At 45.8% G+C, this 27,953-nt stretch overlaps 1 protein-coding gene across 3 annotated transcripts in view; it reads right to left on the bottom strand.

Annotated features, from left to right (window-relative positions):
- Positions 1-5,688: 5,688 nt before the first annotated feature.
- LOC144670180 (ADP-ribose glycohydrolase MACROD1-like) overlaps positions 5,689-27,953 on the bottom strand; it is an 886,999-nt gene continuing 864,734 nt past the window's right edge. For all 3 annotated transcript variants that reach the window (XR_013573837.1, XM_078532655.1, XM_078532656.1), the window contains 2 exons: positions 26,682-26,777; positions 5,689-6,975 (listed from right to left, as the gene is read on the bottom strand). Coding sequence is in view for 2 of the 3 variants with exons in the window: in XM_078532655.1 (XP_078388781.1) it covers positions 6,935-6,975; positions 26,682-26,777 (137 nt within the window). In the remaining variant the exon portion in view is untranslated. The remainder of the gene's footprint in view (positions 6,976-26,681; positions 26,778-27,953) is intronic.

Below are 27,953 nucleotides of genomic sequence, written 5' to 3'. Positions count from 1 at the left end.
CTTTTATGTTAGCTGCCAGTCTTTCTTTGTAATCCCTCTTTGTTTCTTGTATTTGCTTTTTCACATCCCTTCAATTCAGGGGATAAAACAGTGAGAGGTCTGGAAATAAAGGAGTGAGAGTTCTGGAGATAAAACAGTGAGAGTTCAGGAGATAAAACAGCAAGAGTTTAGGAGATAAAACAGTGAGAGTTCAGGAGATGAAACAGTGAGAGTTCAGGAGATAAAAGAGCGAGAGTTTAGGAGATAAAAGAGCGAGAGCTCGGGAGATTAAACAGCAAGAGTTTGGGAGATAAAACAACGGAGTTCAGGAGATAAAAGAGCAAGAGTTTGGGAGATAAAACAGCGAGAGTTCGGGAGATAAAACAGCGAGAGTGGAGAGACAGTTGGGAAATGAAGACAGTGTGAGTACAGAAACGTAAATTTCTAAACAAGCACACGGAAAGTAAGAATTTATAGGCATAGGAGTAGGAGCTGATTTGTGAGTAAGGGTGAAGAATTTCTACTTTCTACTAATCTCCAGTTTATAGTTAACAGTACAAGAGTAAGATTAAAGTAAGTAAAAGTAACTAAAGTTTAAGTAAAAAAGTGATTTAAAAGTTTACGGTTAAGGCATGGCAGGACAGCTCAGCCAAGCAGAATGCCTGTCCTGTGGCATGTGGGTAGTCGTGGACACTTCTCATGACCCAGACCAGCCCATGTGCAGAAAGTATCACCAGCTGCATAAGCTTGAGCTCCACATTTCAGAGCTTGTGCAGCAGCTGGAGTCACTGAGGTGCATCTGTGAGGCAGAGAACTATGTGGATAGCACATTCAGAGAGGTGGTCACACCATAAGTTAGGGGCAAGCAGGCAGATAGGGAATGGGTGACCACCAGGCAGTCCAAGAGAAACAGGCAGGTAGTGCAGGAGTCCCCAGAGGTCCCGCTCACTAATTGGTTTTTCATTCTGGATATCGGAGAGGGTGATGAATCCTTGGAGGAGTGCAGCAAGAACCAAGCCTGTGGCACCACGTGTGGACCAGCTGTACAGGAGGGGAGGAAGAAGAGCGGAAGGGCTGTACTGATAGGGGATTCTTTAGTTAGGGGAGCAGACAGGCGTTTCTGCAACCGTCAACATGACTCCAGGATGGTTTGTTGACCCCCTGGTGCTAGGGTCAAGGTTGTCACAGAACGGCTGCAGGACATTCTTGTGGGGGAGGCCCAACAGCCAGAGTTGCAGTCCACATTGGTACTAATGACATAGGTAGGAAGGGGGATGTGGTCCTCCAATTGGAATTTAGGGAGCTAGGTAGAAAATTAGCAAGCAGGACCTCTAAAGTAGTAATCTCCAGATTACTCCCAGTGCCACGTGCAAGTGAGTACAGAAATAGGAAGATAAGACAGATGAATGCGTGGCTGGAAAGATGGTGCAGGAAGAGGGCTTTAGATTCCTGGGACACTGGAACTGACTCTGGGGGAGATGGCACCCGCACAAGACGGTTGGGTTGCATCTGAACAGAGCCAGGACTGAGTTCATTGCGGGTCGTTTTGCTAGTGCTGTTGGGGCGGGTTTAAACTAACTCAGGGGTGTGGGAACTAGAAGAGCATATTATAAAGTAATATCAGGGTACACAGAATGTTGGGAGAGGCAGATAGCACTAAAATAAAGGATAGTAAGTTAATAGATGGAGTTGGAGTAAGGGAGCAAGTAATGAAGTCTAAATCAGGGTTACACTGCATGTATGTGAATGCATAGAGTATCATTAATAAAATTGGGGAGTTACAGGCACAGATTGCCTTGTGGGATTATGATGTTGTGGCGAATACAGAGACCCGGCTTAAGGAAGGGCAGGTCTGGGTGTTAATTATTCCTGGTTACAAAGTGTTCAGAAAAGATAGGAAAGAGAAAAAAGGAGGGGTGGTGTTTTTGGTTAAGGAGAGTATTGCAGTACTGGAGAAAGAGGACATGTCAGAGGATTCAAAGACAGAATCGATTTGGCTAGAGTTAAGGAATAAGAAGGGTGCAATTACATTGCTCGGTGCAATATGTAGACCACCAGCTAGTGAGAAGGATTTAGAGGAACAAATCTGCAAGGAAATTACAGAGAAGTGTAAACATCGTACAGTAGTTATAGTGGGGACTTTAATTACCTGTACATAGACTCAGATAGTGGTAGTGTAAGGGGCAGTGAAGGACAAGCATTCCTAGATTGTGTTAAGGAGAATTTTCTACAGCAGTATCACAATTGATGTGATATCAAGAAACGGCTGAAGGCACTGGATACTGCAAAGGCTATGGGCCCTGACAACATTCCCGCAAGAGTACTGAAGACTTGTGCTCCAGAACTAGCCACTCCCCTAGCCAAGCTGTTCCAATACAACTAAAACAGTGGCATCTAACTGGCAATGTAGAAAATTAAAAACAAAAAACTACTGTGGATGTTGGAAATCCAAAACAAAAACAGAATTACCTGGAAAAACTCAGCAGGTCCGGCAGCATCGGCAGAGAAGAAAAGAGCCGACGCCTCGAGTCCTCATGACCCAATGTGGAAAATTGCCTAGGTATATTCTTTCCACAAAAAGGACAAATCCAACCTGCCCCATCAGTCTAATCTTGATCATCAGCAAAGTGATGGAAGGGGTTGTCAACAGTCCTATCAATTGGCACTTACTCAACAATAATCTGCTCACCACTACTCAGTCTGGGTTCTACCAGGGTCACTCAGTACCGACCTCATTACAGCCTCGATACAAACATGGATTGAAGAGGTGAGGTGAGAGTGACTGCCCTTGACATCAAGGTAGCATTTGACTGAGTGTGGCATCAAGGAACCCTAGCAAAACTGAAGTCAATAGGAATCAGCAGAAAACTCTCCACTGGTTGGAGTGTCATACCTAGCACAAAGGAAGATGGTTGTGGTTGTTGAAGGTCAATCATCTCAGTCCCAAGACATTGCTGTAGGAGTTCCTCTGTGGCGTTGTTCTAGGTCCCAATCATCTTCAGCTACTTCAGCAATGACCTTCCCTCCATCATATGGTCAGAAATCTAACTATCTCCCCATCACATTCAATGGCATTACCATGACTGAATCCCCCACTATCAACATCCTAGGGTTCACCATTGACCAGAAACTGAACTGGGCCAGCCATATAAATACTATGGCTAGCAGAGAAGGTCAGAGGCTGGGAATTCAGCGGCGAGTAACTCATTTCCTTACTCCCCAAAGCCTGTCCACTATCTACAAAGCACATGTCGGGAGTGTGATGGAATACTCTGCACTTGCCTGAATGAGTGCAGCTCCAACAACACTCAAGAAGCTCGACACCATCCAGGACAAAGCAGCCTGCTTGATTGGCACTCCGTCCACCACCTTAAACATTCACTCCCTCCACTACCGATGTACAGTGGCAGCAGTGTGTACCATCTACAAAATGCACTGCAGCATTTTGGCTCCTTAGACTGCACCTTTCAAACCCGCGACCTCTACCACCTCAAAGGACAAGGGCAGCAGATGCATGGGCACACCCTCTCAAGTCCCCCTCTAAGATACACACTATCCTGACTTGGAACTACTATATCGGCCATTCCTTCACTATCACTGGGTCAAAATCCTGGAACTCCCTTACTAACAACACTGCAGATGTACCTACAACACATGGACTGCTGCGGTTCAAGACAGCGGCTCACCACCACCTTCTCAAGGGTAGTTCGGGATGGGCAAGAAATGCTGGCCCTGCCAGCAATGCCCACATCCCATGAATAAATAAAAAAAATCTGCTTAATGAATTATTGTTCTTCTCTCCCAATTTATCTGGCATCTTGTTCTGTAAGTTCTAGCCTTTCACCCAAGATTTTTGATAAATGAGAAATTATTCTATTACAAGTACTGATGTCCATGAACCGCATAATCTGAGAGTAACTGGCAAGTGCCTTATTTTAGCAACACAATAACAAGCCCATTGTAATGCTCTACAAATTTCAAGCTTTGCTTTACAAATTGTCTGGAGATTTGCTGTTTCCATCAGTTCCTTATTACACCTATAGGGAAGACCCAATGATGCCAATGCAATTTTGGGGGGATGTCAGGGGGGAACAGCTGAATAATCTCTAACGAATAAAATGAAGACACAAAATATTGTATTGAAATAAAAAATATTGAAAATACTCAGCAAGCTTGAAACATTTCAGGTGGCAGGTCTTCATCTGAACTATTATGGGAAGAAAAGATTGATAAAACAAGGAGAGATGAAATAACTGATAAAGGTTGGGAGTACAGATCCTAAGATGACAAAGGCCATTCCACTCATCTGTCCAGGAAGATATTACAGTATCTCCCTGCAGCCTCCAATTGCTTCTTAAATGTACACCAGTGTGTTCACCTCCTCCCCCATCCTCAGTTTAAAGTAATTTACCTTTTTCATACCTCAAGGTCCACTTCTTGCTTCCTCTCAAAACCGAAAAGCCCAAGCCTCCCCAGTCTTCTTCCTCCAGCACTAGGGATCAGCCTCATGTCTACTCTCTCAGTCTCCACGCAGTCCTCCAAACCAGAGTAGCTGATCCCACCTCCGACAAGATCAACTTCATTAGCCTTCCGCACGTTCCTGTTAAACGTCTGACAGTACTCATCTCCGGTCCACTCTAACTTTCCTGAACAGCCTACGGTGTTGTGTTCATTGATGATCCATGGGGCAGCCATGTTTTTTATATTCTTACCATATCATTATAAGAGCCTGCAGTTTCCACTGGGGGGACAGTGGCAATGTCGCTGGACTTGCAATCCTGGGGTCCAAGTTAATGCTCTGGGGACATGAGTTCAAACCCCACCAAGGCAGCTGGTGGAATTTAAATTCAATTAATAAAGTCTGGAATTGAAAGCCAGTCTCAGTGATGGTGACCATGAAACTATCATCGATTGTCATAAAAACCCATCTGGTTCAATAATGCCATTCAGGGTATCACCTTATCTGGTCTGGCCTAAATGTGGCTCCAGATCCACAGCAATGTGGTGACCCTTAACTGCCCTCTGAAATGGTGCAGCAGGCCACTTAGTTCAAGGGTAATTAGGGATGGGCAACAAATGCTGGCCTTGCCAGCAATGCCCACAGCCCATGAAAGAATTAAGAAAAAAACACTTCTGATGTTTTCTTTATACTGACTGACCCTCAGTGGCTGCATATTCCTGATACCTGCTTCTTGTATGTCTATCTCCGAATATCTGTCTCTCTTTCCACTTAACTGACTTCCAATCTCATCAGTTTGGATGAAACTGATTATAGAGTTAGTGGAAGTCAGCTCTGCCAGCTGCCCCTAATCCTTGCTGTTTAAATTAAAGCTGCCTCAATGTTTCTTCCCTGCGGTGTCCAGCTGCAGCCTCCCTTTCCTGTCTACATTGGAGCAGTGTTGAAAACCAAAGACGGAAAAGTCAGACTGAAAATTGGGAGAGAGATTGGAAGTGGCAAGCCGAAGATGGTCAGTGAGGTGGCAGGGGGTGGTGGTCAATGATGTTGAGATAGGAATCATGATTAGGGACAGAATGGGAGATGTTGGGTAAAACATCTCTCAAATTGTTAAAACTCTAAACACCCCATCATATTCATGAATATTACACTGAAGTCCACATTCATCATCACCTTGCTCTGTGACTCAACCTGCCTTTTACAACACTTCCTGTGCCCGTAAGGCTTGAATAAATGTCAACAAGTCCCGCTAAAGAGAAACTTATAACCATTTAGCTTCATGTGAATCACTTTATCACTACAGAATCAGCTACAATGATATCGAATCAAACATCGATCAAGACATAGCAACAGGTACATTCAGACCAAAGAAAATAACCCATCAATGCACAACTTGTTTTTCTTTTAAAGGGACATCAGTTGCCTGTCTGCTTCAGAGGAAAGGAGACATTAAAATGGAGGCAGGGGGTAGGCAATGATAGTGAGCTCCACAAAGGTTGCATTTCAAGCATAACTGCCAAACTTGATCTCTCCATCCGCTCTCCACAAAAGCAATCCACTATTAACTACCAGCCAGCAGTGATTGCAGCCATGGAAGAGACTTCGGTCTATACCATCCTTCCTTAAGTTGGTATGACAAACAGATAAGAGGGAGTCACACAGAGAATGATGGATACAAGGAGGAGAATTATATAGATAATGGATTGGTGACGGGATAATGGACGGGAGTAGGTAGGCCCTGTGGTGAAGTGGTTCGAGCCCGCTCCAGGACTTGATGGCCAGGGTAAATGTGTTCATGGCTAACCAGGTTGATTATCAGCCTGTAAATCCTTCCAATACGCCTATGGCAGGCGGTAAGAGCGGCAGAATTTCCTGGTCAGCCTTGCTTGGTGCACAGTGGTGCCCCTCAAGCTATAGCCTCTGGCCACAGGCTGGCGACCTGTTCAAGGAACTTTAGCCATGGAAACAGGCGTAAGCATTGTTTGCCTTGTGTGCCACTAGGCGTGAGTAGGGAACTGAAGAAGAATGGGCAGGGGTGGGCAGCAGCTACATAGGGAACATGGGTGGAAGTTACGAAGAGGGTAACTGATAATGGGAGGGAGTAACATTAACAATAATACATAAATGGCAGGAGTTGGAGAATTATGGAGAGATAGGAGAGTCACATTCAGAATAATGGAAAGACAGCAGCGAGTTACATAGAGAAGTAAAATATTTTCTGTTAGCAGACATAATGGGAAAAAAATCATTAACATAAAAATGCAGAATATAAGTCACCCCTCTAGATGTCTTTCCGTGACCAGTATATTGACTTCAATAGTGGGTGTGCTTTATAATCCAGAATTAATAGTTTCACCCTGTCTCGTTTTCATGCCACATGAAATCTTCAGCTTGCAGATCAAGACTCGGCTGAAATGAATTAGAGTGGAAGCTGTGAGGAATATATTTCTTGCAGCGTCTTCAGTTCCAGCCTTCCTCTTGTAATAAGCGCTTCATCCTTCACTGATGCTGTTCCTGAAGCTGGCTCTGGGACTTGGTTCCTAATCCATCAAAGACACAAGCTAAATGTTAATGAATGTAGGGCGTGTTGACAATTGGGAATGGGCAGAGTAGGTTAATCTAACTGCAATGGCTTCTTCCCTTGTTTTCCATTTTTCAAAGAGATATTACTGTGCTAATGTAGAAGGCACAACATTTTTCACACTCTAGTAGTTGGTGACAGCATCAAACACATCTAGACCAAGGCTGGATACAAGGCTGAGCTTCCACATTTATTTTCTGGATAAATGCACACCATTCTAACCCTAAGAAGAGGCATTTTCACTGTATCGCTGGCAGCCTTCCCACCCTCTGGTATTTCTTATGGCACTGTACCAGCCACACCGAAAGTGGAAAGGTGAAATGCTGCAGTGGTCATTTACCGCTGCGAACCTGGATACAAATACAGGTTTAACAGATGGGCTGAATATGTCCTTTGGCTTCCTTGGCCCTTCCGTATAAATTTCAAAATCTTTACCATCAGATACTCTCCTCACCCTATCTCAGGACCTCCTTCATGTTCACTTTCCTGCTCACACCTTGATTCTGGCCTACTCCTCACCATTCCCCCCCCCACCCCCGCCCCTTCATCTTTGCTACATCATTCCGACTGGGTGCAGATAAACAGCACAAATATCTTGATTTGGTATTTTATTGACTCACCAAGGGCCGGTCAGGATGATTGAACAGGAATGTTGTGTGGGGGTTGAAGGGAATGGTGGGATGGGGGAGGGTGGGAGAGGGTGGGGGATGGAATGAGGAACTGTTCTTCTGAGTTTTGGATTAAGCTTCATTATTTCTTGGATTGAAACAAAATTTAGCCCAACTTAATGCAAGCAAAACCAAAGCCTATTGTGCTCTCATCAACTCCAAGCTGCCTCTCCTCTTCTTCAGCCTTATTGAATAGCACCTCTGATTATCCAGAACTTTGTGTGTCGGTTAGTTTTCTTCCCCGCAGCCAATCTTTCATTAAGATCACATTCTCCTACCTTTGAAATATTGACTACCTCTTCCTTACCTCATTGCTCCCAAGGCTCTAATTCAGAAATTCATCTCCTTGAAGTTTGTATTCTCTAATGATGTCTCAGAATTCGTCCCTACTGCTACTCTCTATGAATGGTAACTCATTCAGAATGCTACAACCCACATTCTTATCAATTTAAATCTGCTCTTGTGGCTCCATTAGCTTCCTTGGCCCTTCTGTATCAATTTCAAAATCATTACTGTCAGATACTCTCCTCACCCTATCTTAGGACCTCCTTCGTGTTCACTTTCCTGCTCACACCTTGATACTGGCCTCCTCCTCACCCCCCTTCATCTTTGCTCCGCCATTGGCTGCTATTCTCTTGGTCCCACCCCTAATTCCATCTTGTTTGCTGTCCATTTCTTTCCTGCTCTGGACTGTGAGTTCTGACATGAGGGAGTCTATAGAAATGTAACTGATAGTGCTCTTCAGTATCTTATAGTCATAATCCTGATATGAAACATCAGGATTAAGGAAGAAATCTGTTTGGTGATGAATGCTGCTTCACCCCACTCCATTATTAACGTGTCCCACATCACATTGCTACGATTAGATTGACACCTCTTTAGTGCTGATGGAATGCATTGAAAACCTTTAATAATTAATCTATTTACATTGTAAGGCAGAGAAGTGTGAAAATCAAACATCTTGGAAGTCTCTGAAAGACTCCCCATAATATTTATTAATTGAATTATTATATCTGAGCTTTTATGCTGATTGTCAGCAGACTGCTTAATCCCAGGGGTCATTACAGACAATCCCAATCACCTGCTGCATGCACATTTACAATTCCAACAAGGGCTCCTGGATCATGACCTGGAGCAGGAAGCCTAGAGCATTTTCTTTTCCCTACCCCAGGACGATTGAGAGCGTCTGTTAGCCTAACTAAGATCAACAGCAGCCAAGAATTGAATCTGGTACCTTCTTGAACTTTGGTGGCTCACCTACTCATTGGGTAAAATCGTGGTGTAACTGAGGAAACATTAGATTGGTTGCTTTGAGAATAATAAATCACTTACTCCGCAGGAATGCTAAAGACATTGTACACCATCAGAAAGACAGACCTGCATTTAGATAGCACCTTATCACATCTCTAAATGGGCTTCACATGCAACATTTAAAGTACAGTCAACATTGTTATAAAGCTGCGCAGTAAAACTGCACCATCAAAAGTAAATGATCTGGGGTTAATGCTATTGCAGATAACAATACCTCAGGAGGTGGTTTTGTTCTGTGCTGCCAGTGGCTGAATGGTTTCTGATGGCACTATATGGCTCTCAGACTGAATGTACAGGTCAGCTATTAACTTTTGATACAGCTGGTTTGCACTTCTTTAAGATCAACAGAGAAAGAGAAGTACTTTCTATCACACCTTTCACGACTTCAGGATGTCCTACAGTGCATAACAGCCAATGAAGTACTTTTGAAGTGCAGTCACTGCTGTAACGTAGGAAACACGACAGACAATTTGCAGACAGCAAGCTCCCACAAACATCAATGTGATAATGACCATATCATTCATCTAGGTTGAGAGTTAAGTATTGGCCATAATGAAAACAGAAAATGCGGGCAACACTCAGCAGGTCTGGCACCATTTGTGGAGAGAAGAACAAAGTTAACTTTTCACATGTGGTCTTTCATCAGAGCTTCTGATGAAAGGTCACAGACTGAAATGTTAACTCTGTTTCTCTCTCCACAGATGCTGCCAGACCTCATGAGCATTTCCAGCATTTTCTGTTCTTATTTCCGATTTCCAGCATCCACAGTATTTTGCTTTTGTTAAATATTGGTCAGTTCATTGTGGAGAATGCTCCTGCTCTTCCTTGAATAGTGGCTGTGGGATCTTTTAGGTCCACCTGAGAGGGCAGACAGGGGCCTCAGATTAATATCGCATTTGAAAGGTGGCACCTCCAGAAGTGCAGCTCTCCTTCAGCACTGCACCAGACTGCCAGCCTAGATTAAGGGATCAAGGTTTTAGAGAGGGGCTTGAACCCATAACATTCTGCCTCTGAGATGAGACAGTGGGCAGAATTTTTCATCCTGTGGGCGGGCACATGCCCAACCTGAATGGGAGAAAATTAGTCTGCAATGACGTTGGGTAAGCGTCCTGATGTCATCACGCCCTCACACGATGTTTCGCTCAGTGGCCACGTGCTGGTGCCAGAGCAGTGCCCGCCATTAATTAATAGGCCAGTTAAGGCCCTTAACAGTCCAACTGACTGTGATTTTACCTTGCCCATACAATTTTCTGCTTGTTGCACGAGCAAAACAGGCAGGCAGCCAGCCAATGTTTTCACAAACTTCATCCAAGGGCAGGCTAAAAAGGGTCAGCAGCATTGCCAGTGTGAGTAGTGAGCAATTTTGGAGATAGTTTGCAGCTGGTTGCTTATTAGTACTTGGCAGCTTCATCTCTATTTGGGGCTTCATTCTTAGCATTTCCAGGCCTCATTTCAGGATTCATTGCTGTCTACCAGGACCCTGGAGGATTCAGGCCATGTGGACCCTTCCAGGTATCAGACAGCCTTCCGTTACCCTGGTAATGGGGATTGTGGTCTCCGCTGTTGCACTTCCTCTGAGGAGGAAGAGAGGGGCAGAAGGGACAGGAGGCCAGGTGCTCCTATGCAGCTTCCAGGGAAGGGACCTGTGGGAGGAGAGGCGCAGGCACAAGGGGTGCAGGGCCAGTAGGAAGTCCAAGGCAGAAGGGGCTGCAGAAGACGCCACTATCCTGCTGCCAGGGTTTAGCAGCGATGCAGCTACCTCAATATGTCCGAGGTTCAATGCAGAAGGAGGTTCCGCCTCTCAAGGGGAACCGTGATCTCTATTTGTCAGATGATCGGGCCTGAGATCAGCTCTGACTGAGTGAGTGGACACCCCTTGCCAGTAGCTCTGAAGGTCACTGTGGCCCTCAACCTTTATGCCTCCAGCTCTTTCCAGGGGTCAGTGGGGGATTTTTTTGGAGTCTCCCAATCAGCTGTCCACAGTTGCGTCAAGCTGGTTACAGAAGCTCTGTTCAGGCGGGTACTGACCTTTATTCTTTACCACACAGACGAGGCCAGCCAGGCTGAGCGAGCCAGAGGCTTTGCAGCAATTGCTGGGTTCTCCCGTGTCCAGGGTGCAATCAACTGTACACGTGGCCATCAAGGGGCCAGCGGGTGAGCCGGGTGCCTTCGTCAACAGGAAGGGATTCCACTCCATGAACGTTCAGATAATGTGTGACCACAGGATGCAGATTCTGCAAGTCTGTGCAAGGTAACCTGGCAGCTCCCATGACGCTTACATCCTGAGACACTCCCAGGTGCTGAGGCTCTTCAGTGCTCCAGCCCAACTGGATGGATGGCTGCTGAGCGACAAGGGCTATCCAAGAGCTCACTCATGACACCCCTCCGCCACCCAAGAACAGAGGCTGAGAAGCGGAACAGTATGAGTCATGCCTCCACAAGGGCGGTGATAGAGAACCATAGGTCTTCTCAAGACGCGCTTCCGATGCCTGGGCTTTTCAGGAGGAGCACTACAATACCCCACAGAGCGGGTGTCACTGATAGTGGTTGCATGCTGCGCTCTCCACAATCTGGCACCGACAAGGGGGGACCCACTGGAGGAAGAGGATCTTGATGCAGCTGCACATGATGAGTTCAGTAGTGAGTCAGAAGAGAAGCACGGTGAGGAGAACGCTAAGGGCATGGAGGCAGACCCCGGTAATCTCCAGGGAAGCAGGGACACCAGGTTCGCTTTGATCCAATGCTCCTTCAGCTAGGCTACCAAAGATCAGCTTCAAATGCATGCCAGGGCTGCCTCCTCCATCTCGGATGTCTGAAAGGACCCTTTCATTTGAACACAAAGAACATTCAGTGCCTGTTCAATAGAGTTCAGAGACATGTACATCCAGCATTACATACAGGCGTACCCTGCATCAATAAAATAAAAAGATGAAGCATACTCAGGTCATGATAACAAAAACAAAATTTATCTCCTTTTGATAATTCCAAACTATTTACATAAACCTCTCTGGTCTTCATTCCCAGACCAATATATATAAACATAAATGAACACAAAATCACCCGTGAACTGTCCCTCTTGTGTTCACGGTGCCTTTAACTTACGTTTGCGAGTGCTACGTCCAGGTGCTCCCCCCTCACTGGCACCAGCATTGGAGGCAGCCTGCTGACTCTGCTGTCTTGTTGGCCTTGATGTCCTTGGTGGTCGTCCAATGGCCAGTGGAGCCTGGGAGGGAGTAGCCCTCTAGGGCATCACCCTAGTCATCACAGCCTCATCAGATGCCACAGTCACTGGCAGAGGGGCGGAGGAGCTGCTGGCATCATCCAGGGTGCCCTGAGAGGAGCCCGCAGGGATGACAGGCAGCTCGTGCACCAACATGAAGTCGCTGTGGACCTCCCTGCACACCACTGATGGATGGGCACCTAGCTGGGATACTGGGTGCCTTATCCATCTCCCGCACTAACACTGACCACCTGAGATCAGTGCCTATGTGAGGGTTTGCAGGTCCGAGCACAACCCCAGGAGCCCCTCATTCTGTCCCTAGAGCTGCCTTTCCATGAGAGTCACCACTCTCTCCATGGAGGAAGCAGTGCGCTCAGCCTTGACGGTCAATGTAATGCTCAAGCTCCGCATGGAATCCTCCATCACGGAGTCCATGGTACACAGACCCTCATGGATCTCCGCCATATCCTCCCGCACATCTCGCTAATATCCAGCATTTGCCGCCTAATGGATGACTCCAGAGGCTCATCATCAGCTTTCGACTGAGCATCGTCCTGGTCTCCAGCAGTCCTTCAATGGCCGAAGCCCTGGGCACTCTCTGCCTCCGCCTGGACCTCAAGCAACTGTAAAGTGCCCTCACCAATGTGTACTGAGATATTAGCCACCGCTCTAATGCCCACTGAGGTGCTGGCACCTGCGCTGGTGCCTGCTTCAGAGAGCGAGTGTGACGCAGGTGAAAATGACACCTGGTGGCCCTCCGGTGTCAAGGGTGGCCCTTCAGGGTCTGCAGATTGGACACCTGCTGGCGAACCTAAAAGGGAGAAGAAGGACATGTCGTTAGTTAAAGTCACCGCACCGTCACTGCGCATGCCAGGCACTCTGGTGAGACAATGGAAATCTGCATCACGGTGCCGTCGTCTTTCAATGATCAATGGGGACTCCAGGTTCACGGCTCCCATCGATAAGGAGACTACCCTAGAATGGTTGTACAATCTGAAAGTCTCCCCTCTGTGCACTGTGCTCTTACCTTTGTCTGGCACCTCCACCTCTCCACTCCCGGATGCACGGGGAGCATGCTGGCTCTCCAGCTCCAGGGCATCTTGCCTGAACCAGGAGAGTGACAGCAGGCTAGACGGGCCTCCACCTGTATGTGCCCTCTCGGCTTGGTTATGGCTTGTCTTCTCCTGAAAGGACAGAGGAGCATTGATTAGTCCACTCTCCACCTGCAGCGCCACTGAAGCCTGCCCAACCTCAGCTGAGGAAAACTTCACAGGGCACATCCAAGTCATGGCCCTTGAGCTGCAAGGCACTCAGTCCAAGCAGCCAAGGCTCACCCCCTTGGCCAACTCCGTTGTGACTGACAGTTGGCACTCAGACTCTAATGCCCCTGAGATTCACGGGGGGACTGCCACACCTTAACACTTCTGCACACTGATCCATGCCAACATGCTACCCATCCTTCATGAGCACAGCAGGTCATTGAAGCACTTCCGACACTGCACACATGTGCATCGCACCACATCGTGGCTGCTCACCAGGGCTGCCACTTCCTCCCATGCCCTCTTGGTGAGGTGCGGTGGCCTTCTGCTCCCATCTCTGGGGACAAGGGTGTCAGCCACCTCCTCCAGGAGGATGGCGAGGCACTCATCAGAAAAGCCGGGGTGGGGGAGGCAATTGCCCACCCGCCTGGCGTTTGCTGCCGCACTCGAGTCCATCTTTACGACAACAGACAGACATCCTTCCCAGGCAGCCTTTCTGGGGCTACCTGGGCCGTTTTCAAACTGGCCGCCAGGTCGCCATTGGACCCGGCGGCCGACAGGGCCCGCCCCCGCTCGGCCCTTCCCGGCCAGTGATGAGCCGTGTTTCACGCTGGGCGGGCCTTAATTGGCCCACCAGTGTGAAATCATCGTCGGGGCCCAATCGCGGGTGGCGGTCAGTTTCATGGCCGCTCCTGGGCCCGCCCACCGGGCCTGCCTGACAAAGGGAAAATCCTGCCCAATGTTATCACAGCTAACATCGAAAATCTCCAGATAGTTGGAGAAAATTCTAACCTTGTAGGTGCAAATCTTAGTTCTGATGCTGTACTGTCCTGCAGTAGGAACCGGATGAACTTGACACCAGGGAGCTTCCAACGGAATACAATATGACATAAATATCCAAAGCAGGACTTTAGGGCAAAGCCGAAGTCAGCAGTTTCTGCTCATCAAATGCATAATGCTAAACCTGAACTCCCCTGCAAAAAAAGACAGCAACATCCCCAGAACTGATGACATTGACAGTGCGAGGGAGCAAAATCAACGTTCGTGCAGATACAGTCATTAATCCTGACTATTTCACAGGTCTACTTATTTCCACTGTGTACATACTAATTCAGCTCCTCCTCATTATTGGGTTCACTAAGTCCTAGCAAGCTACACCCCCCGCATATCCCCCAAATGATCAAGTCAGCAGCATGCAAAAAAACATAATCAGAAGTAGACAACTTACTCAAAATAAATTACTTTTGACTCTCAGTTTCCACAGGCTCCTAATAATTGCTCCTTTTTAAAACTTTCTTCTAGTTTTCTGCTCTCCTCTCCTGAAGGTGCTGACTTTATCTGAGGTAACAGTTCCGCAGATCCCAGCATCACTCTCACACTTCATGCTAGAGGCCAATCCTCACCCAGGCAGTAAGTGTTGATAAGCAATTAAGGGCATAGGAACAGGAGGAGGACATTCAGTCCCTTGAGCCTGTTCTGTCATTCAATTAGATCATGGCTGATCTGTATCTTGACTTCATCTACCCACCTTGATTCCGTAACCCTTAAGCCCCTTACCCAACAAAAATCTATTAATCTCAGTTTTGGCATTTTCAACTGACCTCTGGCTTCAACAGCTTTTTTGGGAGAGAGTTCCAAATTTTCACTACTCTATGTGTGAAGAAATATTACCTGACATAAGCCTTTAAATAGCCCAACTTTAATGTTAAGGCTTTGCCCCCTTGTTCTGGATTTCCCCCCATTCCTGCTATCCTATCAAATCCATCAGTTTTTTAAACAGCTCATTTATGTCACTCCCTAATCTTCCACATTCAAGGGAACACAAGCCAGTCCGTTCAACCTGTCCTTGTATTTTTAGCCCCAGTATCATGTATGAGCAGCAAGTGTTTAAGAACTAGGGTCACAATTTCAGGCTCTTACACCAGCTCCCGTATCAATTGCCAGCTTTCCCTCTGATCTTTCAACACCCTCTGCAACAAAATCCAAAGATTTCAGAGCCCCTCACGATATTATAAGAGAGCCATAATTTTACCAAGAAATTGTCTCTTGCGATCAATTCACGAGAGTTTTCATGTCTGCTTGCTTTCAAAGGGATAGCCAACGAGGAAACATCCTGTTTAAAAGATGCTCTGACCCAGGAGTCCTGGTGAGACTTTCTGAAATGTTGGTGACCCTGCTGGAGTGTGAGAGGCTGCTGCAGTGAGCAATCAGCCTGCTGACTTCTTTCATTTGTTATGTAATACTTCATGTGGTGGAACATAAATCAATTCCCGATGGAATTAAATTTACTTAAATATCATTCCCAGCTGATAGGAATTGATTATCCATTAACCAGCCTTTAAAACATGAATGATATTCTTTACGCTTTGTAATTGACCTGAGACGGAAATACTCGATGCTGCCCTGCATTGGAGAGTGAAGTCAGGGTTACTCATTATTGAGGCAAACTATATCATCATTGATCAGAAAAAGTGTCCTGGATAAAAGGTATAGGTAGGGCTAAATTTAACTCGGGCCTTGAGCACAGGCAGGCAGGACACAAATATAAGCCTGGAGTCTGATTTGGGGTCAGTTGATATCTGCTCCAGGATTGATATTTGGTGAGAAACCTAATTGGGAGGATGGAGATAAAATGAGGGGGCAGACTCGATAGGTGTGAAGAGGGAAATCCGAGATAGAATAATCATATATGATAACAATCCTATGAAGATGCTCAGATGCTGTTCCATGGGAGCTGGAAGCCCTCCAGTATCTCACTCAAGAAACCATTCTTCACATGGGGTCCTGAGATTGTGAATGCTATTTAAACACAGTGGCTCTCACAACCAAGGCTAATTCTGTCTTCATCTGACACCCATACATGCAACAGGACAAATGGCGTTGAGATCAGTAAGTTGGGCATTTCTGCTCCTGATGGCCATTAAAAGCGGTGTAAAGTTAATTTGTGTGTGGCTCCGGATGAGAACAGGAGCAAGGTCAGATGATGGAACCACACCTTAACCCAAGTCAGCACCTTAAGGAGAGTAAGAAAGAAAATTAGAAGAAAGGAAAGATAGCATTAATGATCAAACGGAAAAAAAGAAGCTCCACAATTTGTATTCAGTTGTTCTGTAACCTAGAAAAATCCAGTTATTAATGCAGCCAGTCCCTGTGAAATGTAGGTTATTTTTATTAATTAATGCCGAGCTAACAGTGGGAATAACCACACTAAAACCTTCCATTCTCTTCCTTCTGTGTATGTAATATTTAACAAAGACATATATCTTGATTGATAAAGAGGCGACGGGAATAATTTGGTAATAAATTATTCAGCAGTTTCTTCGATTGTGAGAACTGATGAGGAAAGACAAGAATAGTTTTCCCTTGTAACACCCACCATTTATCTGCTAAAAAGCTATTCAGCATGAATTGTGAAGCTTTACAGTTTTATGTGAGAGGTTTGCCAACCATGTATGAGGCCTTTTCCCTGTTTTCTCCCTCTACTTCCACTGGCCCCCTTTTATAAAAAGACAGATTTGAAAGAACTTGCATTTCAATAGCATCTTTCATGGGCTCAGGATGTCCCAATGCGTTTTACAGCCGATTAAGTGCTTTTTGAAGTGTAGTTGTTGCTGTAATATAGGAAACAAAGCAGCCAATTTGCACACAACTAACTCCCACAAACAGCAATGAGCTAATGACCAGATAATCTGTTTTAGCAATAGCAATGTTGGTTGATGGAGAACTCCCTTGCTTTTCTTCAAAATAGCAGCCTTGGGTTCTTTTATATCAACCTGAGAGAGCAGGTGGGGCCTCGGTTTAACGTCTCATTGTAAAGATGGCACCTCCAACAGTGCAGGGTTCCCTCAGTTACTGCCTCTACGACAATGCTGCGTCCTTAGTATTCCAATGGAGTGTCACTCTGACATTTGCGCTGAAGTTTCTGGAGTGATAGTTAGTTCAATTTAATTTATATTTCTTACCCGCTGATTTGCCTATTTTACATTTTGTGGATCTGGAGGTTTCGAAAGGGCTGTTATTAGCACTGTTGCCTCACTAATACATAACTCGTAAATTATCACAGCAGGATCTATTAGTATAAGCAACTTGAGGCACTTGCAAATGAATGGGAACATGGATTTAAAAGTTATTATTTAACTTCCACAGACTTTGTGATCTGAACCTACGTGGACACTACTGGTCTGGCCTCACACATTACACTCTAGTCATAGGGCTGGATTTTCAAAGTGGAGTCAGGAACCTGACACTCAGGTGAATTCTGGATTCTGAGCCCGCACTTGAACAGTGTCGCTCTTACATTGCTATTTTTTAATGTTAATAGGCTGATTGGCCAGGAAACGAGCTCAGCACCTATCAGAGGTTCTGAGCACCTCCTGGAGATGGGTGCTGCCTGTATGGTGCCAGTAACAAAGGTAGGCAGCAGCCAAGTTGTGGGCTGCTACTGCTGTGCCAAGCAGGGCAAACAGTTCACGAAAGTTCTAGGAAGATAAAGATGGCCATAGACGTCAAGTCGAAGTACAGCACCCAACCCTGCACTAGCTGACCTCTCAAATTCCACAAATGAATGCAGGTGGAAACAAACTGCCTTTTGTTCCATGACAACCCGACAGCTGTGCACCAGAAAGTTCGGCTTCATCAAGAAAAAAGATTGAAAATGCCATTCTTTTTCAGACAGGCTACTTAACAAATGCCTTAAGAAGCTTAAGGGGCTGTTAAGTGGGGGGCGTGGGTTTTACCCCCCACTGCCCCCCAGCCCCCCAACCCCAGCGAGCCATTTGAAAAGTGCAAATTGTCCCAGGGCTGGCCCTCCAGAAATGCATTTTTTAAACCATGCCCACACCTGTTCCCGCCCCCATTGGTAATTGAAAATGCAGCTCATTGAGTCATTAGCGCAAAGAAGGAGGTCATTTGGCCCATCGAGTATATGCAGGCTCTCTCTAGAGCAATCCGGTTAGTCCTATTTCCCAGTTCTATCCTTGTTGCCTTGTAGGTTTATTTTCCTCAAGTGCCTAGTCCATTTTTCTTTTGAAATCATTCATCGTCTCCGCTTCCACCACTCTTGTGGGCAGCGAGTTCCAAGTCACTAATACTCAATGCATAAAGATGTTCCTCCTCACATCCCCCCTGCATCTCTTGTCCAGAACCAAAATCAATGGGCATGGAGTGAATTGCAGAAGGGTTGCTGCATCTGTTGACCATGCCCCATCAGTATGGTTGAACTCTGCTGGGGTTTATGCTGTGGAGAGCTCAACAGTTTTGATGTCCACCTTTGCCTCCCCACCACCTGCATGACTCTGGCTGAGGGTTAAAATCAAGGCTACAATGTTGAGGCTCAAATCTGAAGAACGGCATGTGTGGGACCTGACCTACAGCAGAGTAGAGGTGAGAGTGAAAGGAGCATGAGGAAGGTCTAAAGAACGTTGCTGATACCTGGTTGTGAGTGTAATGTTAAGCCAATTTCTGAACTCATACAAACCCAATTTGTAAATTCACAGATTTTACCCCAGTTGGGATCATATTGCATTCTGATTGGCTCATGATTTTAAAAAGTCACCAAAGTACAAGATGGTAATCCTGTACCTGACCCACCATTTCCCCATCTCTCCAGGCCTTTCTCTACCATCCTAGAATTATGCAGAAATGATGGCGGTGGGAACCATGGCAGAGGAACAAAAGAATTTGCTACATAGCAATTCAACTGCAAATTGAAATCCAATTGCACAACTACTGATCTGCTTCAGAATGAAAAGCATTCTGTTTATTTGTAGGGTGACCTGCTTTTAAAAATACGAAAGGGTTTGATAGGGTAGACGTAGGGAAGACATTTCCACTTGTCAGGGAGCCAAAAAAATAGGGCTCATATATATATAAGGTAACCACTAATACATCCAATGGGGAATTCAGGAGGAATATCTTTACCCAGAGAGTGGGGAGAATGTGGAACTGGCTCCCACAGGGAGTGGTTGAGGCGACTAGTATAGATACTTTTAAGGGGGAAGCTGGATAAATACAAAAAGGAGAAAGGAATGGAAGGATATGTTGATAGGGTGAGGTGAAGTAGGTTGGGAGAAGGTTTGTCTGGAGCATAAACAACCAGCACAGACAGGTTGGGCTGAATGGCCTGTTTCTATGTTGTGATTTTGATGTGATCTGCCATCACTGTAATGTTCTGTACAAATTCTTCCCACGCATCCTTCCACCCACACTTGTTGAACTCTGTCCAGAAATCTGGACAAAGTCAGAAAATGTGAGACCAAGCCAGTCTTTCCATCTTCAAAGATTCAAAAATTCCAGGCAAATCCCCTCAGCTAAGGGTCTAATCACCAGAGGCACAATCAGTTTAACAATTAGAAAAACAAAACAGATGTGGAGGAATAAAACCGTCACAGTATGCAATCATCTGATGTACTGCATGTCCCACTGCACTATTTAAACATCTGTTTTACCTGAGTAAGTTGTGAGGCAGTGCGAGTGATTGCAAATTAAACTACACAGAGACAGCTTTTACCATGCTGTGTGTTTAGTTACTCAGTGAGTCGATATTTAAATATAAAAAATCTCCTTCACAATGACCTAAAAAATCTTGCTCTTTGAGCCATGCTCCTTAAGCAGCCTCCTCTAAATTTCTGCTCTTTTATTCCCTCTCTCCCCACTCTGCTCTCCGTGACGGAGCCTTCAACTTTCTTTCCCTACACATTAAAACTCTCCCCAAGCTCCCTCGTCTTCCTACATCTCTCTCCACCTTCAAAATCTCCCTGTGATGGCACCGTCAACTGCATCAGATAGACAGATTTCTACTCCTATTCTCCCCCATCCCTCCTAACTTGGGATATTTTGTTACATTAATGGTGATGCTGTGTACATGTGTTGTTGAAAATGGAACAAGGTGAGGCCACCACATCTTGGTGTCTGGCAGCGGTAGTCTGATATCTCTGATCTTCCAGTGTTTTTTTAGCAGTATGGTAATAGATCTTGAGTTGCTAGTTTTAATTCCCTTCCCACCTAAAAGTGCTGCCAGTTGTTGAGGTCCAGTCCCAGGTTCCCAAAAGTATTCACCCTTCATGTGAGAAAGGTCTGTCTGTGTCAGTGTGGCATCAAATGTGGAGGCCTGAACCTGCCTCGATGCTCACACTTCTCAGTAAGTCTCACTGGATAAAAGCAAGAGCAGGAATACTTGCTGATTCTTTCTCAAGCAGCACCCTCCATCCCCCCACCCTACCTCACCCCACCCCACCTCCCTATCCTAGTTCAACGACACTGAGGCCAAGTGTTTCATTCTAACTGCTGGCTTAGCTGAGGTGTAATAACTGAGCACAGAATGGGATCAAAGTTCCTGGTCTGGACGGTTTGGTATCATGACACGTGGTGCATTTAACCAGCAAGGCACTGAAGAGCTCCACTGTGACCTTTAGCACTGCCTTACTCTTGGCCAATCTTAGGAGGATAGGAACAGGAGGAGGCCATTCAGTCCCTTGAGCCAGTTTTGCCATTAGAAGATGGTCAATGTGTATCTATGAAGAGAAGCTGGGAGGGCTGTTAGGGCAAGTTCTTTCACCTCAGTGTTACCTCTGACTCAGCTGAGGTAGATAGTTGTGGGTTCAAGTCTCACTTCAGGATTTGAGCATAAAAATCCAGGACATTCCAGTGCAGTACTGAGTGAGTTTTTTTATTCATTCTTGGGATGTGGGTGTCACTGGCTAGGCCAGCATTTATTGCCCATTCCTAATTGCCCTTGAGAAGGTGGTGCTGAGTTGCCTTCTTGAACTGCTGCAGTCCATGTGGTGTAGGTACACCCACAGTGCTGTTAGGGATGAGGTTCCAGGATTTTCCAGCGACAGCGAAGGAATGGCGATATATTTCCAAGTCAGGGTGGCGAGTAACTTGGAGGGGAACTTGCAGATGGTGGTGTTCCCATGTGTCTGCTTCCCTTGTCCTTCTAGATGGTAGCGGTCATGGGTTTGGAAAGTGCTAAGGTGCCTTGGTGAGTTCCTGCAGTGCATCTTGTAGATGGTACACACTGCTGCCACTGTGCGTCAGTGGTGGAGGGAGTGAATGTTTGTGGATGGGGTGCCGATCAAGTGGGCTGCTTTGTCCTGGGTCATGTTGAGCTTTTTGAGTATTGTTGGAGCTACACCCATCCAGGCAAGTGGAGAGTATCCCATCACACTCCTGACTTGTGCCTTGTAGATGGTGGACAGACTTTGGGGAGTCAGGAACCTGTCCATCATTCAACAGCCATAAGTCAAAACATTCACTCAGTCCACTCAAAACTCAAAATAGTCTTTTCTTAAAACTATTCACCCCTGAGGGTAGGGCAATAGGCTATCAGTCAAATGAATCCCTATTTGAATCGCTACCTGGAATGCTATTCAGACTCAACTTATCCACACAGCCAAGGTGGAAAATAGGAGTGGGGACATAAAATTGAAGAAGGAGAATAAGCTTAGGAATTGAACCCAGCCACTGCCATCCACGTTTCTGACAAGCTTTTAGCTGAAAGTCTTCACAACACAGCAATCTCTTCTCCCAGCTGGAGACAACACTGACATTTCTTGATTTGCTTCTGACACAGATTCAGAGGAAAAACTTGTTGTGTGACAAGTGATTCGCCTCTCAGTTCTCCTTTTTGTCCATTTTGTTACACTGCAATAGTCAGTTCTCCTCTGAACATTGCTCTCTTGCCCTTTCTCAGCTCAAACCATTTCCCTACATGCTATTGATCCTCCCCTGCATTTTCACTGTTAAGAAGCCTATACTCCGATTCCCGACAAACCTCAGGTCTCTCCTCATGCACCGGCCAGAAACTGGCCACACGTGCACAGTTTGGTTAGGTTACGCTCTTTAGGCCAAGGACTAGCCCTGCACACCTGCAGAGAGACAAAGGTACAAAAAGGCAGGTGAGATGACCTGATACGGTGCGCCATTATCTAGTAAGTGGCCCAGGGAGCACGACATGGTGGGGGTGGGGGGCAGTGGTGGTGCAAAGGGGAGGACAGGAAGAGGTTCCAAAAGGAACTCCCAGGCAAGGAATAAAAGGCAGGGGACAGAATATGTCCCATTAAGTTGAGTTAAATGAAAAGGGCAGAGACATAGGCACATAGGCTCCAAATTAAAGAAAGAGCTGCAGGGAGCCAATTTTAAGTGAAGTGGGTATGAGAGAAGCCCTGAAGATCCAAGAAGGCAGCCGAAGGTTGGTGACTCTGTGCTGCAGGCCGTTCGGGTAAAGGTACCCCTTTGGAGCAATGGTGTTCTGCTTGATACAGCCGAAGATCTGAAATTGTGTCTGAACGGTGAGGCTTGAGTGTACTCAGAGATCCAGGGGAAAGGAATCTCGGAAGGCGAGATTGAAACCCTGCGAGGTGGTGATTATTGAAGCCCTCCGAGTGGGAACTACTTTTGGAGAGAATTGCATGATGAAATCTTCAAAGGTGATGTTTGGAAACCCTTGTAAGAAAGACAAAGTTTCAGTGAGATTGGTTGGCTCACAATGTGACAAACGTCTGGGTGGGTTGTTGAGAAATCCATGGAATTGGGTATAGTCACAACAGGCATTTATTGTATGATGTGTTCAACCACACTTCACCTGTTAATTCACATGTACCTCATACTCTAATATTCAGGGTAAGTATAAGACAGATATCGTAAATTGAAAAGTGACTATTACGGATATCATTGTGTAAATGGTCAACACGCTTCAATCCAACTCTGCTATTTTAACAGAGGTCTTAGCCCAGTTAATTGGGTGTCTATCAGTTAGTCAGCGGACCCTCATACAATCAGCTGCAAATCACTAGAGGTGCAGAATGATCATATTCTGCACTGCAGACCCAGGGCAGTAGAATCAAATACAGCTAATCACTATAATATTAAACTATTTTATCACCCAGGACTTCCCTGATGCATCAGTAAATGATCAGCAGTTCAGCTGCTGCACTGCCCTCAGCACAGTTCTGGGACCAGGCACTATGGGTTGGGGCAGGCGAGGAAAAGCAGTCACGATTCCTGCTCCTGTTGTAGACTGGTGATCCCTGCCAGAACATGTGCAGTTTTGAATATTAAGCAAGGACAGCATTGAACTTAACTACAACGCTCTTCATGGCTGAATGGCCTACCTGAGGTCAGCATAACTGAGCAGGGACCAGACTAACAGGTTAAGAATGGGCACCCAGGTGAAAGATTAAGGAGATGCTGCTGCTGTGGCACTGCTCCGTAGTACCTTGAGGGAAGGAATATTTTTCAAATGCATCAATTTGCGTGTTTCATGTGACCAATGAACTTTACATGCATGTGTTTAGTGCCAAAATTCTTTGTTCTCTGCACAAAACTGCCTCCAGAATGTATGGCTTGCACTTTGCTGTGTGACATTAACAGCACAACACAAAGCAATTCAAACAAAGTTTGAGAATCAAGGCTTGAGGAAATCACACTGGGCTGAGGTCAGGAACAAGTCTCTGTCTCCACAGGGATGCCTGGTTTGTGCAGTCACCTGCGGGAAGAATCAGCGCTCTGCAGGAATGGCTGCCAATGTGCTTGTAGTTCCTCCTGAGTGCTCCTGCTAGCATTCCAGGAGAAGGCAGAGTGAGAAGTAATATTTATAAATCACCTTCCCCCAGCTCTTGAACCCTGCTGTTTTAGAGATGTGGGAAACAGCACCCACCACTCACATGAAAGGTATAAGAAGAACTGAACTCCACACTTAAAGCAGGGAATTCAAAGCTGAACAGAGGTTCAATTACCTCTGCTTCATCTTAAATGAGTTATTCTTCCCATACAGGGGAGGAGAAGGTTTCTGTGATGGTAGGATGTGAATAGTGCTGAGCAGCGGAACATTCTTGTAGTTCCAATATACCTCTCTCTCCTTTACATTTCATTTGTGGCCCAGTTTCCCCACCCCTCTTTAAGTTGCCAACTCATGGGGTTCAGTCTCACAGGGCGTCAGTCACCTCCAACTTCCTCACTCAAGTGGCCGTTGCTCATGCAGTAACTGACATTGGGAGGATATGCAACCATGGAAGCTTGAAGTTTGCATAGCCACCAGCTGCTGAGCACGCTTGGGCTTTCCTTCATTGGATCCCAAACTTGTAGACATTGCATACATATTATTCTTATCCTCCGGACAGCCTGTTGACAGACAAGCCAAGCAGTGAACCTGTCCTGATCACGTGACTTGGTGATTTTGGTTGGGTCATTAAATACAATGTCAAGTGGAGGTAGGGTGCCTAGTGAAAGAGAAATGGCACAATAAAGATTGTCCGCCCGCCCATTACCCTGCATTAGTTGGTACAGGATAGCATAATTGAACAAGTTAGGAAGAAGTAATACAACTCAGGGGCCATCAATATAAGATAGTTACTAATAAATCCAGTAGGGAATTCAGGTGAAACTTCTTTACCCAGGGGGTGATGAGAACGTGGAACTCGCTCCCACAGGGAGTGATCGAGGTGAATAGTATAGATACCTTTAAGGGGGGAAGCTGGATAAACACATGAGGGAGAAAGGAAAAGAAGGATATGGTGATAGGGTGAGACGAAGAGGGGATGGGAGGAGTCTTGTGTGGAGGATAAACATTGACATGGCATGTTTCTGTACTGCAAACTCTGTGTAACTGAATTTGGCATTATTTGTGGCAGAGTGGGTAACACTGGGATTTCATGGCTAAATGAACATACATACAATACAAAATAACTTTAACTTAGTCTGTATATCTTCTGTTTCTCCCAAGCTCATTCTATCCTTTGTTATGCAGTTCACTTTGTTTTTCTCTCATTCTGTCGTGAAGGTGCTGACTCTTACTGAGGTCCAATTCCACTGGTTTAGAAATGCAATATTGTCACTAAGGTAACCTCATGAATTGCCTGCTGCATTTTAATGTTCAGTCATGCAGACTTTAAAAAGTACCAACTGATTTTATTGCAAGGTTGAGTGTTCACTATTCAAGTTTTATGCTTACAGTTATAGGAAGATTGACTCGCCATTATTATAGCGCCTCTCATGCCCTCAGCATGTCCCAGTGCTGCACAAACAATGCATTATTTTTGAAGTGACATTGTTGCTTTCTAGGCAACTGCAGCAGCCAATTTGCATACAACATGTTCCCACAAACAGCAATGAGATAAATGCTGGTTAATCCATTTGGTGCTGTTCGTTTAAGGGTTTAAGGATATATGCTGGCCAAAACACCAGGGCAATTCCTCTGTTTTTCTTTGAATAATGTTTTTATTACATCCAAGGAAGCCAACTATCTCACTCCTCATTATGAGGAATGCTTCCTTGGCTAGCGCTTTCGCCTCTGAGTCAGAAAGTTGTGGGTTCAAATCCCATTCCAGAGATTTGAGCACAGAAGTCCAGGTTGAAACTCCAGTGCAGTTTTGAGGGAGTGTTGCAATGTTCAAGATGCCATCTTTTGGATAAGACATTAAACTGAGGCGCCAGCCTGCCCGCACACTGCCCACTACAGACCCCCATCTGTTCTCTCAGGTGAATGTTATAGATCCATGGTCACAATTTTGAAGAGAAGAGGGGAGTTAGCTCTGCTGTGCTGGCCAATATCTATCCCTCAACCATCAGCACTACAAATAAATGATCTGCCGATTCTCATGTTGCTGTTTGTGGGAGCTTGCTTTGCATTTCCTACATTACAACAGTGCATAGATTTTAAATGTATTTCATTGGCTGTAAAGTGTTTTGTGACATCCTGAGGTCATGAACAGCGCTATATGAATGTAAGGCTTTCTTCCATCCAAAAGATAGCATCTTCAACATTCTTTCAGCCTAGCATTGGAGCATCACTCCAGATTATACTGTCAACTCCTGTGCTGTACCTGTCCTGGGAGTGTTTGATGGGGACAGTGTAGAGGGAGCTTTACTCTGTATCTAACCCCGTGCTGTACCTGTCCTGGGAGTGTTTGATGGGGACAGTGTAGAGGGAGCTTTATTCTGTATCTAACCCCGTGTTGAACCTGTCCTGGGAGTGTTTGATGAGGACAGTATGGAGGGAACTTTATTCTGTATCTAACCCCGTGCTGTACCTGCTGGGGGAGTGTTTGTTGGGACAGTGTAGAGGGAGCTTTACTCTGAATGCTGTATAGGACAGTATGAGGGAGTTTTATTAAAAGAAAAGGGGGATTGCAAGCGTAAGAGAAATGGATGTTTTGTTGTTACTGCAACACCATTAATCTCTACTCGGCAATAAAGTGCAGACACAAACCTTGTTTGTTCCCGAGTTTCAGCATTTTCTCAGTCTGGTTTTCATCTTTATCAGCAGTGTTGGATTTCTCCTTTGGAGGCTCTGGAGTAACAGTATCTGAAGATAAATGAAAATCATAAAGCAATATGATTGTACTGCTGACATGAGGAGATGGCTATTTTTCTTATCATTTATATTCCATCTGTCAGTCTCTCCTACATTCGGGCCAGAATTTTACATTTGACGTGCAAGCACGCGCCTGACACGCTGGAACGTAAAATGATGCGCGATGACGTTGGGCATGCGACCCAACGTCATCGTGAACAAGCGCGATATTTCGTTTGGCGGGCGCACACCGGAGTCGGCTGCGTGCCCGCCAATAAATGAAAGGCCTATTAAGGCCATTAACAAGGTAATTAAGTTGAATTTTACGCTGCCTGTCCAACCTTTTGGTTGGCGGGCAAGCGAAAAGGCGAAGAGGCCGTTACATTTTTTAGGCAACCTCATCCACGAGCGGAATGAGGTTTCCTAAAGCTAATACATTTTAAATAAAACCTTTATTTTGAAAATAAAAACATGTCCCATCTCATGTGACACAGTCACATGAGGGGACATGTTTCATTAAATTTTTAATGTTTTTATTTATTTTTATAAAAAACGCTTCAATCTCCCTGAGGCAGCTCCATGCCTCAGGGAGATTGAAGTGCTCTTTCGCACGCATGCGTGAACTGTGTGCTAGACCCGACTCTCCCTCCTCCCCCGCCCACACAGGTAGCGCTCAGTGCTACCTCTCGCGATCCACGCAGGGCGGGCCAATTGCGTGAAATTGCGGTGCAGAGCCGATCACGGGTGGTGGTCGGCTCACTGGCCGCCCCTGCCCACTCCCACCGAGCTCACCCGGCGAATGTAAAATTCTGGCCCTGGTGTTGTTTAGTGGGAAGCTGGGGCCTTTGGGCAGTGTCTCCAGTGATTCTTGTGAAAGTTCAGTTAGTAAATGCACCAAGTTGTGTTGCCCGGCCATAAATCAGTGGTCCCACGTTTGGCTCCCAGTCTGCATTAGTTGGTCATAGTCAGTGTAATGGGAGATGTAGGAACAAAAATTGACCTCACTGCACTCGGCATAGGAATATCAGCCAAGTTCTTGTTCCTCAATGTCATACAGTGACTCCCCTATTGGAATGTGCAAATGTGTAGAAGTGGGCATCAGATGAGGACATTATGTAGCTCGTTTGTGATACTACACCATGTTGAACAGCCTTCCAATACATCAGCAAGTGTTAGGCATAAAAAAAT

Source organism: Cetorhinus maximus, chromosome 31 (genome assembly GCF_964194155.1).
Source record: "Cetorhinus maximus chromosome 31, sCetMax3.hap1.1, whole genome shotgun sequence".
Classification (NCBI taxonomy): domain Eukaryota; kingdom Metazoa; phylum Chordata; class Chondrichthyes; order Lamniformes; family Cetorhinidae; genus Cetorhinus; species Cetorhinus maximus.
Note: the sequence above shows the minus strand (reverse complement) of the source record. Positions and strands in the feature narration are given on the sequence as shown.